We start from the raw sequence: 15,546 nt of genomic DNA, 5'->3' as shown, positions 1-15,546 counted from the left end.
TGAACTTGTGACTTGCCTCAAACTCACCTCCAAACTCAAATGAGCATCTTTCCACAACACACTCATTCACAAATGCAATTACACATTCTTTACTTCATGTTTCTTCAATCCTTGCATTGAAATGAATTGTTGCTGCTTCCCTGGCAATTGAAGTTATTCTCAGATCTCCAATCTCGCATTCTCCCCCAATCAAACATTCTTCATCAATCCATAGCACTTTTAAAAGACTGTTTTCAACGTGTTTTAAACCACAGCAAACGCTCTGACATGGATTATTCTGTGCTCCACACCGTCTGCTGTCACTTCCACTCGCGCTCAAAAACACCTGAGCAGAGTAATAAAATGTAATCAGTGCAATAAGATCAACATCAACATTATCGGCATCATCCCTCCCGCATATTGAGTTGTTCGACTTCAAAGCATCCTGGTTTAAATCCAGAACAAACAGCGTTTCATTCACTTGCGAGGCAATCGAATAACAGTTGATGAACACATCCTTCCCCACAAATGCCTCATTCATCACAAATAGGATGTTTTCTAATCTCAGCCGAAGTGGTGATATTTTTGTATCAGTGTATTCAACATTCGGGTCAAGTGCATCAATCATCATGCCTCCTCCTCTCCCATTTTCGGTTAAACACATGCACATCACAAATGAGCATCCACTCACTTTCAGATCTGATTCTCTACTCTTTAGACACATCTTCACTCCTCCACCTTCCTCGCTCATCTCGCTCATGCACTTCGTCAGCACACACCCTTCCATTGCACATTCCACACCAACTGAAAACGAATCCATATTCACAATGCATGGGTTGCCCTTCGCATGTGACGTTTGTGAATATTGAGCTGTTCATCCTCATCATCGTCTTTGGATTTCGTAGTTCATTCTTATTCCATCTGCTGACACGTGCTTCCTCTCCCAGTGAAATCAGACTCTTTTCAGATATGGATGTGCTCGATATCGTAAGATTCACCACATCAATCACATCCACTTCTGGAGCAAACTCCAAAAACCCTTTTGCCAGCACGAACTGAGAAAGAGAACAATCCTCAATCAAAACACTTCCTCCATCCGCTTTCATCAAACAATACTTCATTTCCTTTGTTGAATCCTCACAAACAAAAGAACACATCTTGATTGAAAGTGTTGCAGAAGAGGAGGATAATGATTGGACAAATGATAAATGCTTCCCCAATTCATTTGGAAGAGAAAATGACAGGTTAAAGAACGAAAGAGAAACATTCGATGTTATCATCGACTCTCCAATACCCTCATCATCCATTTCTCTCACATTCAGAACTGTTCATTTCTCTCTCCCCTCGACAGATACAATATGAGTTATTGATAACGATGATGATTGCAAAGACATTGATTTTTGAAGCAATCCTGACCCAACAATGTGGATGCTTGAGTCACCTTCCCCAAGTGTTGCATATCGCAGTGAAATCAGATGATCAACTGATGAGCATGGTGCTTCTGAATACCCACATCCACTGAAGTCTCCTCCTGCCTCTTTCGAAACAAACCCATTCCCACCCAATTATCCCACAAATACATAACAAGCGGAATCACATATCCATTTCCCCCTGTTGTCTTTCTCTCCCATCCACATAACTTATCCAATGATCCCAACTCCTCTGAAATCATTTCCCATTTCAAGTGCTCCTTGTTCACAATCTCACTCAGATCCCATCCAGAAACAAACATATTCTTCCCTTTCCATGCGTTACACTCACAAAATGCCATGCTCTCTAATGAAAACCTTCCCATTTGATCGGCAAGTTCAGCAAACATCCCTCCCCCCATTCCTCTCCCTCCATTCTCAATATCCTCTGATGGAACAGCACATCCTGATAATTTCACTCCTTTCACTCTCAATGTTCCTCCACTTCCAACTGATATCATCATCCCTCCCCCTTTCATTCCACTTCCACCTGAACATGTCGAGGATATATTGCTTTCTTCTAAAATTATATCTCCTCCTTCCTTCATCCCAACATTCAAACATCCTCCTCCAATTCCACCTGCCATTTCCACTCCACTCACTCTGGTGTTCAAAATCTCCAATTGAGCTCCACTTGTCATTGTGATTGGCGATTTCCGATTCATTGTCACTGAACTTTCCATCACAAATCCATCAACAATCAGATTCCCTCCCTCAATGTTTATCACATTATATCCTATCTTTCCATTGGTCAATGCCTCACTCTCAAATGAGACTGAACAGTTCGTCATACTGAGTGTTGATGTTGAATGAATGAATGCACTTCTCCTTGAATTCAGCTGACCTTTCACAACAAATGAAAGTCGGCTCATTGTTAGTGAACTCGAACATCCAACAATCCAGTCTTGTGTGGCTGATCCTCCATCACTCACATTCACTCTCATCCTCTCCCCCTCTGATGATGCTATTCCGGCTGAAATTTTCACACCAAATAAGGGTCCTGCTATTTCTTTGATTATTGACGAAGATGAGACTACCTCAATTTCATTTACAGTGCTGCTCATTCTTGAGTTCGCACAATAGTCAACTGTCAAACAGCCAAACCCTTCAAATCCACAATGGTTGTGATCCTTCCCATTTCCTCCACTCCCATCAACAATCACCTTTACCCCCATTAAGCACAAATACACAAACAGTGGAATCACTTCACTTTCTTCCCCATTTTCACTCCCACTCAACTGAAACACGTCTGATGGAATTATTCTTGTGTCAAAAAATGCAAACGAGCTGGTATTTACTTTTGACTCCAAAAACACTCCGCTCCCACAATCAACAAACACATCCTTCCCATATTCTGCCACATTCTCATTCACTTTCGAAAACTCAACATTCTGCCCAATTGTCAATTCACATCCTCCACTCTCCATCAACACAAACATCCCTCCTCCTCTCCCTTCATTATTCTCTGCCTTATTCCCATCAATCACACTCGTTCCACTCACAACCACTTTCCCATTTCCCTTCAATCTAACATATATTCCTCCTCCCTTTCCTCCAACACAACTGCACCCATTCACATTCCGAATTGTCACATTACCCAGCTAACTCTCTCCTGATGAAAATCCTGCTGAAGATGGTTCAACGAAAAGAGGCTGTGCTATTTTCATATTTTTGATCTCCACATCAATCATCTTCAGCTGCCACAGCGCCACTTCAAACACTGATGACGAGATTCCATTCCCTCCTGATATCGTAGAGTCGATCACCACATCCTCCAGCGAAAGAGTCCCGCTCCCCATAAACACCACAAACACACTCGGCGATGGACTCCTTGCTGCGTTGTGGTCGATCCCCACATGTTCCACCCAGTTGACCAGAAGATATGCTAAACAGCGCTATCGAAGACGAAGAAAGAGAATTTGTCCCAATCACACTCACCGTCTTTCCTCTTCCAAGAATGGAAACCTTCTTTTCTCCAATGCTGATTGTTGTTCCTTCACTCTCATGCTTCCCTTCCATCAGTATTATCGAAAAGATCATCTGCATCAAACTTTTACTGACTGCAATACCAATGGTTCTGCATGCATGCGATTCATTCACACCGCAAAACTCTTCTTTATCACCACCGTTCACAGCCACAAATCGATTGAGGATCCCTCTCTTTAGCCACAACTTTTTTTCTGTGTGCTGAAATGTCCAAACACTTGTACTTGCATAATTATACACATAGCACACTCTCTGATTGTCGGTGTTTGTGGCGTAACATTCATAGAACGGATTATCTGAATTCAAAAAGACATTGTAATTATCCATGAAAATCAAATCATGACCATATGGAGTGCTTTCAAAACATTTGCATCCATGGAAGAAGAGGAAATAACAATAAGTCGTTTCATTTGGAGAAGTTTTTTTTGCTGGCTCAAGTTGTAACCAACCTCCTCTTGTCAACGCATTGCATGAAATGAACTGAACGCTCCTCATTTTAAATTGTTCAGGAACACCACGACAAAACATGCCTCCACCCCAGTTGTTCGTGAGTGAGCATGAAGTGGCATTGCAGTCAAACACACACGCACTCTCCCCTCCTCCATTTTCTGTTGGAATGCATCCTGATCCTAAAACCTGAAAATTATCCAATCTCAAACCTCCTCCTTCAGCGCTTGCTTTGCAATTCTGAAATTCACATCCGCTGATCCGAACACATGTTGAAATCAAATAAACATACAACCCTCCTCCATAGAAATTCTGAGCTGTGCATGCATTGAATGAATTGTTCACAACCTCAACGGATTTTATATTATAACACATTATTCCCCCGCCCCGGCTGTATGCAATGCATCCATTGAACACACAATGCGAAACAGACACAGATGCCGACGTCTGACTGTACATGCAAATAGCCCCTCCGCTTGACGCTCCATCAGCATATGAATTTTCTGTTCCTGTTGTCTTCGACCCATCCCATTCGCACCAAATGAATGAGTTTGCTCCATTGGCTGTTGTGTTCTGTCTGCCTGGCTTTAATTTATTATCTGCAGTTTCAGTGCATTCAACGTTTCTTGTTCTGCAACATCCAATAAACGAGGTGTTTGAGACAGACAAAGAAGATAAAGGGTTGTTCAAAGAAGGGGCAATTCCACCATCAACCACATTACAGACTGACAGAAACGAGCAGCTGCTAATGAGTGTGCTGAAGTTTTCGCTATCAATAGATGAAGTTGTTTGAAGTGTATTGGATGATGATATGTTTGCAAAAATCGAGTATTCCAAGAAAACAAAACCATGGCTTTGACTTCCGATAAGCGAACTAGATTCACATACCAACGAAGAAAATTTGGAAAATGCAACATAAACAATTGATCGAAACATATATAGAAAATGAGGCTTGGAAGTATGGATGATAGCACCAACACAACGATTCGATGAATTTGATATCAAGCTGATATTAAAAAGAGCAACATTGTTGCCTCCAACATCAGAAGGAGAAGATAATGAAATGCCAAATTTATTGTGCGATGAAATGAACACGCATGAATTTACAAAGAGAAAAGAAATATTTTCAACATTGCAAATACTTTTTTTGAAAGCTGGCATCAATTGCAATGACTCAATTTCAAGCTTGAATTTGAAATTTTAATGCTTGCACATGTTCTATTGCAATTTACTTCGAAACGACTGATATCTTCTCTAATTTTTAACGCTAAGCAATGATTATATTGTTTTAACAGATTTACAAGTAAAGTAATTTATAAAATAAAACCTTCAAAATTTTCAAGATAATAATATATATTATTTGTATTTGTTTCATTTTTAAATGATGTTTTTGCGATTTCATCCTTCAATTGGAACCAAAATTATCCAAATAGAAATAGTAATTTAAATTTCTCCAAATCATTAATATAGAATCATACTGCTTTTAAACCACAAAGAACCATTAAGGCTATATACGCAACACTCATAATAAAACCAGTTATCCAAAATTACAAAAGAAAAATGACTTTCTAATCCAAAAAACATAATTATACATTCGATCATCATTTTTTTCATTTTATAAATTCATGATTAATAATTTTTCAGTAAATGATCTTCGATTCACAATCCGTCTATTCGTTCTTTTCGGCCATAACATAATTTTTGTGATATTTGTATGATTCAATCTTTCCGTAATGTCGTTATTTGAGTTGGGTGCAGATGACGGTTTGCTCACATAAACATGAAATATTAAAAATCATATAATTACATGAAGATGATATTGTGGAAACATTGAAAGTGTGCTTGAGAAGAAGAGATTACAATCGACTAAACGCCAAGGCAAAAATTTTAATTGTTCGATACGATAATCCACTTATCATTGCATACAGCGATGAATTAGACGATGAAGAATTAATTAAATTGACGCTGGAGACGTTTCAGTTTGCATATTTATTTATTTTCCACCAGTGGTTTTCAGATTTTCAAAACATATGTTTGTACAGAACAACAACTGATACATCAACAATTCATCTTCTTGGAGATATTATTTCAATTCTTGCTCGAAGACGTTTGATATCGAAAGAATTTTTTTTTGAATAACGGTTATTAATTCAATTGATTCGTTTTGCGATAACTTAAATTTTCAGCCAAAAACTTAATGACACTTGTGAACAATAAAGTTATGAACATTTTATTAAGAGTCGTTGCTCAACAATCTGCAAAAGAAATCCTCTTCGTTAACCAAATTCTCAATATCCTAATTATTCTTCTAGAATATGGTATGAGTTAAGTGCAATGCAATTCTATTTGAAACGCAAATTTTATTTTTTAGATGATATTCGCATTTTATTGGAGACTGATCATCTCTTACACAATATTATTCCTCAAATCAATACATTTACAAGAGATAAGGATTTTGCAGTTGCAAACCTAAATATACTGAAATTGTGCTGCGCAAACGGTTTGAGATTTCCTTTTTAACTAATAAGTGCTTCAACTTCTTTGAAATTTAAACATCTGGATTTATCTTGCTGCAATTGCTTTATGATATTATAAAGATGTACTCATGAATCAAATCATTCGCTTGGATGGTCCTGTCGAAGTGGTAAAAGCGATGAACATGTTTGCAAAAGAAGCGCAAGTGGCTTGCAATGGGGCTGCCGTGCTTGCATGCTTAATTGATAATGGTTTGTTTATTAAGTGATATCTACTTTTCCCACTTCAAAGCTTCTTTTAAAAAAATTGAATTTTCATTATTTGCGTTTTATTTAAACGGAAATGCTACATTTTTCATATTGTTCCGGCAAACAGCTGCAGTATGTCGCAGACTGCTGGAAGGAAGCATCACAGCCATTCTCACGAAAATCCTTCACCACAACTTCAACGACGAGAAGGCTGCGCTCGAAATCTGCCGCTGCCTCCGCAAGCTGATGCCCTTCAAGCGCGCCCGCATAGAAGCCGAACAGCAGAAGCTGGCAGCGTATTTGGGGCGGACGATCACCAAGCATACGACCGGGAACTTGGCAATTGTGCAGTTCGCGTTTGTGACGCTGGCGGTGATGTCGAGCTCGGCGGAGTGCAGACAGTCGTGCCGGTCAAACGGGGCTGACGAGATCATCGCCAAGTGCATCGAGAACTTCGCCTACAACTCGGCGCTGGTGAGAGACGGGTGCATCGCTCTGGCCTCTCTCATCTACAACGGTTTTGTTTTGTGATCATTGAATGCTTTTATTAGACACTTGTGTTTTTTTTTTTTTTTTTTTTTTTTTTTTTTTTTTTTTTTTTTTTTTTTTTTTTTTTTTAATTTGATTATTGAAATAATTCATTGTATTTTTGGATATGATGGCTGCTGTATATATGAATGAATGAATGAATGTATTAGGCGATCATATCAAGCGCTTTATCTCGTCGAATGTGGCAAGAGCACTTTCCAGGGCAGCGCGAACACTGGGCGACGAAGACCACAGAATCACCCTCAGAATATTGGCCTCTGCTTACAAAGAAGCATCTCTCTATGGTTTGCTTATTTATTTGGTTCATTTTTCATTCACTAAAAATTTTGAATTAAACAATGTTTCTAATTTTTGAATGCTTTTGAAACAACTTTTTTTTTCTGAACAAACAAATACATCTTTGTATTTTCTTTTCTTTTTTTCAGATGTTTGTGTGCCTTCAATCATTGAGAATAGCGGTGTTGAAGCACTTATGACGCTCCTCAACTTCCAATACACAGACAAAACTATTGTCTGCCTAATTTTATCGACTTTAGCGAAAATTTCACTCAACCGTGTGCATTTTCTATATCTTCTCTCTTTCTGATCTGAAAAGACTTTGCTTTCTCTTTTTATTGCTTTGTTTTTGCTTCATGAATGAAATATTCCAATTATTATCATTATTATCATTATTATCATTATTATCATTATTTATTTATTTATTTATTTATTTATTTATTTATTTATTTATTTATTTATTTATTTATTTCAAAATAACATTCATCCAACATTTAATCCCATTCCGACTCTTTCATTCGCCACAGCCATGTCATTTGAGCCTTTTCTCCGTTCGAATGCCTCTTTGGTCATTCCGAGTGTGATGGCTCGCTACATGGAAAGAAACTGGGTGGTCATCCGATACGCCTCGCTCGTCTTGAGAAACCTCAGCATCGATTGTATGTTCCTTTGTTCTTGCTGCTCTTCATCTTTATATTAACTTATTCTTTCTTTCTTTCTTTCTTTCTTTCTTTCTTTCTTTCTTTCTTTCTTTCTTTCTTTTCTTGTTCTTTATTTATTTGTTGGATCTGATTATTTTTGAATCTCTTGAAATGATTCCTTGAAACCTCTTATTCTGAATCATTTATCTTTTCCTTATTATTTTTTTTCCCCCTCTTTGTTTTGTTTGGCATCTATCAGCCACGTGGCAAGTCGAATTAGTGCAAAAAGACAGCTTCAAACAGATTGTCAGGTCGATGGTGTATTACCTGAAGAACTGCAAGTCAATCATTCTTGTCAGTTTAGAAGCACTCCATCGCATCCTTTCAGCACGTGTGTATTTTCTTCTGTTGAATTTAAAATATAATATAATATAATATAATAAATAAATAAATAAATAAATTATAATTCGAATTTTATATAATCAAATATGATTTCCGAAATAACCAAACATTCCTATTTTATTTATTTATTTATTTATTTACCCCCCCTCCCCCCCTCCCCCTCTTAACAGCCACAATTTCTCCGAAGCTGAAAGACGAGCGTGTTGTCAAAGCGTTGAACATTGTTGAGCAGCGGTTCCATCGCACCAGCCACACAATCGCCACACTTGCTGCTGACTGCATGCACTGGATCGGCTCCAAGCCAATCTCTGAACCACCACCGCCGACTCCTCCCCAGCCATCTGAAGAATCGCAGGAGGCCCAGCCGTCTTCGGACGAGCCATTGCAATCGAAGGGTTCACCGTCTGAAACAGGAACATGAAACAATTTCTTGTTAGATTGAATAGTTTTAGGCAAATATTTGCATGATGCTTTTCGTTGAGATGATAAATATTCATAATGACTTTGAAAATTTTTAAGAATTATACTTTCTGTATTGAGAATGCGCACGATGCATTGGCCATTACTCTTCACATTTGCTGATGACTTTTTGGAAATGTTTTTCAAACTTGTTTAAGAAAGAATAAATTTTTTTAATGAGAAATTGAGCTTTTTAAATTTTTTTAATTTGTCACATTTTCCTATTTTTTAGTCATTACAATAGTTCATTCACTAAAGAAAAGAAAAAAGCATTTTCACAAAGAAAACCTTAAGAAATAAAATCCCCATAAACAAAAAATTTTGTTTCAATGTCAAAATTATCCGAAAAATTAAAGAAGAGTCAAATAATAAAAATAGCTACAGGAGTTTGAATTGTTATAGTTTTGCTGTCCCACAAAAACAGTTTTGCATTTTTTCCGTATATGTGAATGATAATATCAATTATTTGTTTTCATCGTTCTTGACTTTGAAAATTTCATTAAAAAAATACGAAATTCAAGGGATACAAAGTACATGAAGAAAAGGGTCCATGTTTGATTTATAAGTGTTATTAAAAATTCATTTGACCGAATTTCCTTTTTTTGAAACATGTCTTTTCAAAGTGATTGATAGATTAGAAGAGTTGGTTGAACAATTAACGTTTGAAACATATTGTTAATTTTTTTCTTGTTTATTTGAACGTTTTGTTTCAGCCCCAAATTTTTGAAATCGCAACATTTAAAAGAACATTTACAAGAAATTAAGGATATAATTCTTAATTTCAAAGGGAAAATAGATGTGATTCCAGCAAGGATATTAGATTCTTTGATAAGAGCCGGAAACATAGTTTTTTCTATGACAAATTCCGAAGAAGAAGTGAGAAGCTTTGGATCTATTTTGGAGATTATTTTGAACCCTGAATCATTTTCCGAAGATTTTCGTTCTTTAAAAGCGAGAAAAGTTGCAGTAAATCCAAGTGAAAAATTAGAGTTTCATGTCAACCTTTCTTCAAAAAGAATTGTTGGAGTTTCATATTATTCACTATCTCCTTTGCTTCACGATATTATTTTGGATGAAAAGTTGATTCCATTAATAGTAACCCAGATTAATGCTTCAGAGAGTGACGAGACTTTGATCGTTTTGTGCAAAATCCTATTTCATTTGATGAGGATTATCAACTCTAATGAATTTGCACCAATCATGAAACAGGGGCTGTTTGAAGGAATACGAAAAATTCTTATCAGATGCGATATCCCAGAAGGCATTCATGCTGCAATCGAAGCTCTTACGCACGCTGTTGTATTTGATAAACGATGGCACAGCAAGATTTATTTCTGCTCCAATGAACGTTCATGGTTGAATAACTTTCGTTTTGTCATTCTCGAGATCATTTTAGGAATGTATCAACGGAATGATTGCTATCAGCGATATGTTTCAAATAAGCGAAAATTTTTTGATGCAATCATGGCAGGAACTGAAGAAGAAGAACTTATTAAAGAATTTTTCACTGCTGACGATGAAAGTGATGAGAAGAAAGCAACTTTTGAGAATAAAATCCATTCAAAGAAGGAGAGCTCCTCACAAGCAAAGCAAAAAGGGAAGCTTTCGAACAACAATAAGCGAAAGCAAAATGCAGAACACTCAGCGAAATCGAAGAAAGTTGGAAAGCCAGCTGAAGCTGATTCTGATAAGCCAGACGAGTTAAAGACAGGTGACTCATCAAAAGCATCCGAAAAGGAAAAGAAACCAACTTTGCCCTTTTCTGTTCGCCTTGAAGCAGTCTGCGTCTTTCAGATGCTAGAAAATCGATTGGATTGGCCGGTACTCCCAGAAACGATGCTTTCAATACTGTCAGAAGGGCTGATATTGCCAGATGGGGCTGAAGAAGAGTATCTCACGCAGAAAACAAAAGAGTTGGATGAAAAAGCTCAGAAAGAGAAAGAAATGAGAATGAAAGAAATGGAAAAAGTGAAGCAAGCGGCAAGGAAGAAAAGAGGGAAAGAGGTTAGAAAAATATCTGGGAAAAAGAATGAAAAGAAAGAGAGCGAACAAGAGGAAGCAAAAGAAGAGGAGGAAGAAGAAGAAGAAGATGATGATAATGATAACGAAGAAGACGATTCTGACTCAGATGTTCTCGAAGATGCTGACAGCTACGAAGCTCGTGGGAGAGGGGTCCCTTTGACAGCGTGTGACGTCACAGAAAATATGAAGCAATTGCAAATGACACTTTTGACTGTTGCGAAATGCTTGCACTCAATTCGTATGATTTTATATGAAGCGGAGTGGTTCTATTTTATCTCTCTCTCTCTCTCTCTTTCTTTCTTTCTCTTTCTCTTTCTCTCTCTCTCTATCTATCTTCATCTATCTCTCTCTATCTCTCTCTATCTCTCTCTGAATGCTTATACTGTTGATATGTGCATGAACTGCATAAAATTTTGGTTTTATGTTTTATTCATATTTTCAATTCTTTCTTTTTATTTATTTATTTTGATTAATTCCATTTTTGAATTTAACACATTTTTGTTTTTGTTTGGCTTTGACACTTTTTTATCTTGTTAGAGTCTCAAACAAATCGAAGAAACATTGAAAAAGCACCTGAAATTTTGTTCACAGCATTATTGGATCGTTTAAAGCGACTAATGAAGTCTGCCTTCACCATTTTGTATTTGCTTGAATTTTCCTTCTTCCTCCATCAATTTCATCACAACAACAACTCCATTCACATGTTTTATTTTTATTTTTCATTCACATTTTCCCAGTTTTCCAATGAAACGCTTTTACACCCTGGCTGCTTCTTGTGTAGAACTCTTGTTTATGGTGATGCCTGATTCTATGCTGTTGCGTTGTTTGCCTGAGGTCGAGTCACAGATTTCTGCTGACCTTCTTTTGATAGAAAAGGAGACGTCAGACATCATCGCAAGAGAAAAGGATCCAACTTATTCTTCACCCGGATGGGATGCCAATTGGGAAGACAACGATCCTTATCTGCTCAGAAGACACAGGGCGATGCCTAACGACCTGTCGCTGGCTGCCTTCGTGCCTGTCATGAGCGATTTCTTGACAGGGAGTGACTACGACGTGGCCTCTTTGTCTTTCTCTGATGCGCAGTCGTACGGAGTCACAATTGCTCTGCCTTTTATTGTTGCAAACTTAAATCATTTTGCGATGGATCCTTTGCACGCACAAGTTGAATACAAACGCAAGCTGCCTGTCAAGCCTTACCACTACTCGTTCACTGCCCACCGCTTGAATCACAGGTTCGGCTGCATTTTATCTGCAGTCATTGCAAATCGGAAGAATGCTGATGTAATTGTTCTGCACCCATTCTTTCGCAATATCATCCAGAAATTGTCCTGCCGCTTTCAGTTGCGTGCTCCGCTTGCCATCGGCATCCAGATGAACAACCATTTTCATTCGTCTTCGCTGGAGGCTGTGCCCTTGATGCTGGCGTTGACTGCCGCTGCTGTTCTGATGAAGGTTTCGAGCGAGCTGCCGTATGCGTTTGAGATGGGGTTTGTGTCTGAGCTGGTGAAATGGATGGTGGAACGGAGGAATTGCCAGTACTCTCTAATTATCAAGGCTGTTGTTAGCATTCGCGAGACTTCACTTATCTTCACACTCCCCTCGCGCAAGCTGCGTCTCGAGCAGATCAAGCCTGTGAATAGCATAATTGAACAGACGAAGAAAAACCCAACAATCGACTTTGCCTTTCGTCAAAATCTTTCGAGAAGCTGGAGTGGCATAACTTACAAGGAGAAAGAGGTATGTCTTCCAGCTTGCTTCGGAATGTATTTGAGCACCAAACAGATCGCGAAATGCGACACCGTTGACTTCGTAGAGGATGAAGAGGAAGCGGAGAAGCACGACAACACAGGGGCGATATTATACAGCAAGCTGGAAGACGCGCTGGAAGAGTCAGGATTGCGCGATGTTGTGGAATCTCTGCGACAAAAAGATAATGTTGATTCCTTCTGGATGATAAAAGGAACCCCTCCCACAAAACCGAGATATGACATTGATTATGGTATTGAAGGCATCTTCTCGAGATATAACCCTCGTCTATTTTAAAGGTTCCATGATAAAAGTAAATTATTAAAAACTTATAATCCATTAATATGAGTTTATCTTGATTTTGTATTTTAAAGATTCTCAAATCCATGCCATTGATTCCCAACTCTTGTATTTGGCTTCATGTCATGAACTTGCATGATTTGACTAAATTTTTATACTTTATTTTTATATTTAAAAAAAATTTTTTTTGTTTAAATAAATAATATTTATTACATATTGTTAATTGAGTGTACAGAGCGCATTTTCAAATCAAGTTATCTTTATTCTTCAATATTAAAATATTTAAAAAATACACAAAAAATTATTCACAACAAATTTATTTTTTTTTTTTTAAGTTCTTTTGCGAAAAACAATTGATGGGGATGAAGATTTAATTTGCCATATAAACAGTGTTAATAAATTTTTTCATTCGAACCATTTCTATCTATGAATCAAAAAGTGAAAAAAAAAAGAAAAAGATTTTGAAAACATGAATATGGTTAGTTGATCAAAAATGGCAAATTCACAGTTCTTTGTGGATCAGGTTTGGAAATTGAATGCACCAGGAAAAAATTCATTCATGAAATGTACATCTATTTTTTGTTACTAATTTTGAATAAAATTTCCATTTATATTTCTTTCCAAAAACCAGGCGATGGAGCTTAGAGAAGCTGCGATTGCAGCAGAAAATGCAAAAGTATTTCGATTAGCTTTGGATAAATATAGAAGTAGTTGTCAAGCATTGTCTTTTGCAATGAAATGTTTGTTCTTGTTCTGTTATTAGAAAAGTGCACAATTTAAAAAAAAACAAATTCAATTTTTAGATGAAAGCAATTCTGAAACAAAAGCAAAAAACAAAGAGATTCTGACAGATATGTTAAACCGAGCCGATGAAATCGAAAAACAACTTCCTCAACTCGAGAAAGGCAAAGTTCCTCCAAAAACAGATGAGAAAAAATCAAAATCGTATATCAATAAATTGTACTTTTTTGTTCACATATTACTGATCCGCTTCACACGTTTATTATAGAAAAGGTTCTGGACACGATGGTGAAAACAAAGAATTGAAAGATGCTCTGGAAGGTGCAATTGTTAGAGAAAAGCCGAATGTTAAATGGGATGACGTGGCTGGATTGGACAATGCAAAACAATCTTTGAGTGAAGCCGCTATTCTTCCAATAAAGTTTCCAGACTTATTTGTTGGTGAACGAAAGCCTTGGAAAGGAATTTTGCTCTATGGGGTTTGAAGAAAAAAAGCCTTTTAAAAAACGAAATAACTGATATTTTTATGTGTCTCTTTGTTATCAACGATTTTTAATGAAATTTATTTCTTTCTGTTATTTTTTTTAAGCCACCCGGAACAGGAAAATCATTTTTGGCGAAAGCAGTTGCAACAGAAGTTGATGCAACATTCTTTTCTATTTCTTCTTCAGATCTGATATCGAAATGGATCGGGGAAAGTGAAAGGCTTGTGCGCTCTCTTTTTGAAATGGCACGAGAGAACAAACCATCTATTGTGTTTATCGATGAAATCGATTCAATTGCCGGAAAGAGAGGAGAATATGACTCAAATGCACATAGGGGAGTGAAGACGGAGCTGCTGGTGCAGATGCAAGGCGTCGGCACACAGAATGACGGGATCCTATTTTTGGGCGCAACCAACAGGCCATGGGATTTGGATTCAGCAGTCATCAGAAGATTTGAAAAGAGAATTTTGATAACTCTTCCGGATGCAAATGCAAGAAAAGAAATGTTCCGTATCCATTTAGGAAAGACACCAAACACTTTAACAGACGAAGACTTCAGGATTTTGGGCGAAAAATCCGAAGGGTTTGTTAAGTTGTTGATGGAAATAATCGAATTAATTATAATAATAATTATTTTTCTGCAAATATTTTATTGAAAATAATTCCTTTCATTTGAAAAAAAAAATTATTGTTTTGCTTTTCAGATTTTCCGGATCGGATGTGTCTATTGTTGTGCGTGATGCGCTTATGCAGCCGATTAGACAACTACAGAAAACAACACATTTCAAAAAGTGCCCCATTACAGAGGATGACGGCACCACGACAGAGAAATGGGTGGGCGTGTCGGCATCTGAGCCAGGTGCAGTGGCAATGAATTTGATGAGCATTCCTCCAAATGAATTGCACACTCCTCCAGTCACAATGGTATTATTCAAAAATATTCCTTTATTTTATTTTATTTTATTTTATTTTATTTTTTATTTTTTATTTTATTTTATTTTATTTTATTTTATTTAAATTTTCTTGCTTTGTTTTGTTTTCTATATTGCACTATACAATTTATAGGAGCACATGCTTTCATCTCTAAAGCACACTCGGCCATCTGTTTCTCCGAGGGATGTTGCGGAATGCGATAAATGGACGAAGGAATACGGGATACAAGGATAGTCCTCTCCCACTCACTTCAGCAATTCAACAATGAATTGGCGGGCGCATTGAATTCTTCAAGATTTAAAAATGAAAAAAAAAGAAAAAAATTATTAATTTTGCATTTTATTTTTGTTTGAGCATTCTTCTCTTTCTTTGCTTGAATGAAAGT

The 15,546-nt window shown here is 37.1% G+C and overlaps 5 protein-coding genes across 5 annotated transcripts; 3 read left to right on the top strand and 2 right to left on the bottom strand.

The window, feature by feature from the left end:
- Nucleotides 1–94: 94 nt before the first annotated feature.
- MONOS_6457 (uncharacterized protein) lies at nucleotides 95–799 on the bottom strand (the record flags this gene model as incomplete). Its single annotated transcript, XM_067876693.1, has 1 exon — nucleotides 95–799. The coding sequence occupies one exon, from the start codon at nucleotides 797–799 to the stop codon at nucleotides 95–97; it is 705 nt and encodes a 234-aa protein (XP_067732223.1).
- A 651-nt stretch (nucleotides 800–1,450) lies between these two features.
- Nucleotides 1,451–4,817, bottom strand: MONOS_6456 (uncharacterized protein; the record flags this gene model as incomplete). Its single annotated transcript, XM_067876692.1, has 3 exons — nucleotides 1,451–3,011; nucleotides 3,265–3,730; nucleotides 3,884–4,817. 3 exons carry the CDS (start codon nucleotides 4,815–4,817, stop codon nucleotides 1,451–1,453), a joined length of 2,961 nt encoding a protein of 986 aa, XP_067732222.1.
- A 797-nt stretch (nucleotides 4,818–5,614) lies between these two features.
- On the top strand, nucleotides 5,615–8,893 carry MONOS_6455 (uncharacterized protein; the record flags this gene model as incomplete). The annotated part of the gene is made up of 12 exons (XM_067876691.1): nucleotides 5,615–5,645; nucleotides 5,695–5,860; nucleotides 5,924–5,988; nucleotides 6,068–6,199; nucleotides 6,253–6,381; nucleotides 6,479–6,607; nucleotides 6,732–7,121; nucleotides 7,303–7,437; nucleotides 7,579–7,707; nucleotides 7,957–8,088; nucleotides 8,330–8,461; nucleotides 8,643–8,893. The coding sequence occupies 12 exons, from the start codon at nucleotides 5,615–5,617 to the stop codon at nucleotides 8,891–8,893; spliced, it is 1,821 nt and encodes a 606-aa protein (XP_067732221.1).
- An 893-nt stretch (nucleotides 8,894–9,786) lies between these two features.
- MONOS_6454 (uncharacterized protein) lies at nucleotides 9,787–13,303 on the top strand (the record flags this gene model as incomplete). The annotated part of the gene is made up of 3 exons (XM_067876690.1): nucleotides 9,787–11,191; nucleotides 11,491–11,575; nucleotides 11,691–13,303. 3 exons carry the CDS (start codon nucleotides 9,787–9,789, stop codon nucleotides 12,997–12,999), a joined length of 2,799 nt encoding a protein of 932 aa, XP_067732220.1. The 3' UTR covers nucleotides 13,000–13,303.
- Nucleotides 13,304–13,495: 192 nt separating this feature from the next.
- On the top strand, nucleotides 13,496–15,395 carry MONOS_6453 (Vacuolar protein sorting 4E (Vps4E); the record flags this gene model as incomplete). Its single annotated transcript, XM_067876689.1, has 7 exons — nucleotides 13,496–13,525; nucleotides 13,634–13,742; nucleotides 13,806–13,947; nucleotides 14,012–14,222; nucleotides 14,333–14,811; nucleotides 14,933–15,152; nucleotides 15,294–15,395. The coding sequence occupies 7 exons, from the start codon at nucleotides 13,496–13,498 to the stop codon at nucleotides 15,393–15,395; spliced, it is 1,293 nt and encodes a 430-aa protein (XP_067732219.1).
- Between the last annotated feature and the right edge of the window lie 151 nt (nucleotides 15,396–15,546).

The sequence above is a fragment of the Monocercomonoides exilis genome (assembly GCF_001643675.1).
Source record: "Monocercomonoides exilis strain PA203 chromosome Unknown scaffold10-1930038, whole genome shotgun sequence".
NCBI classification, from domain to species: Eukaryota; Preaxostyla; order Oxymonadida; family Polymastigidae; genus Monocercomonoides; species Monocercomonoides exilis.
Note: the sequence above shows the minus strand (reverse complement) of the source record. Positions and strands in the feature narration are given on the sequence as shown.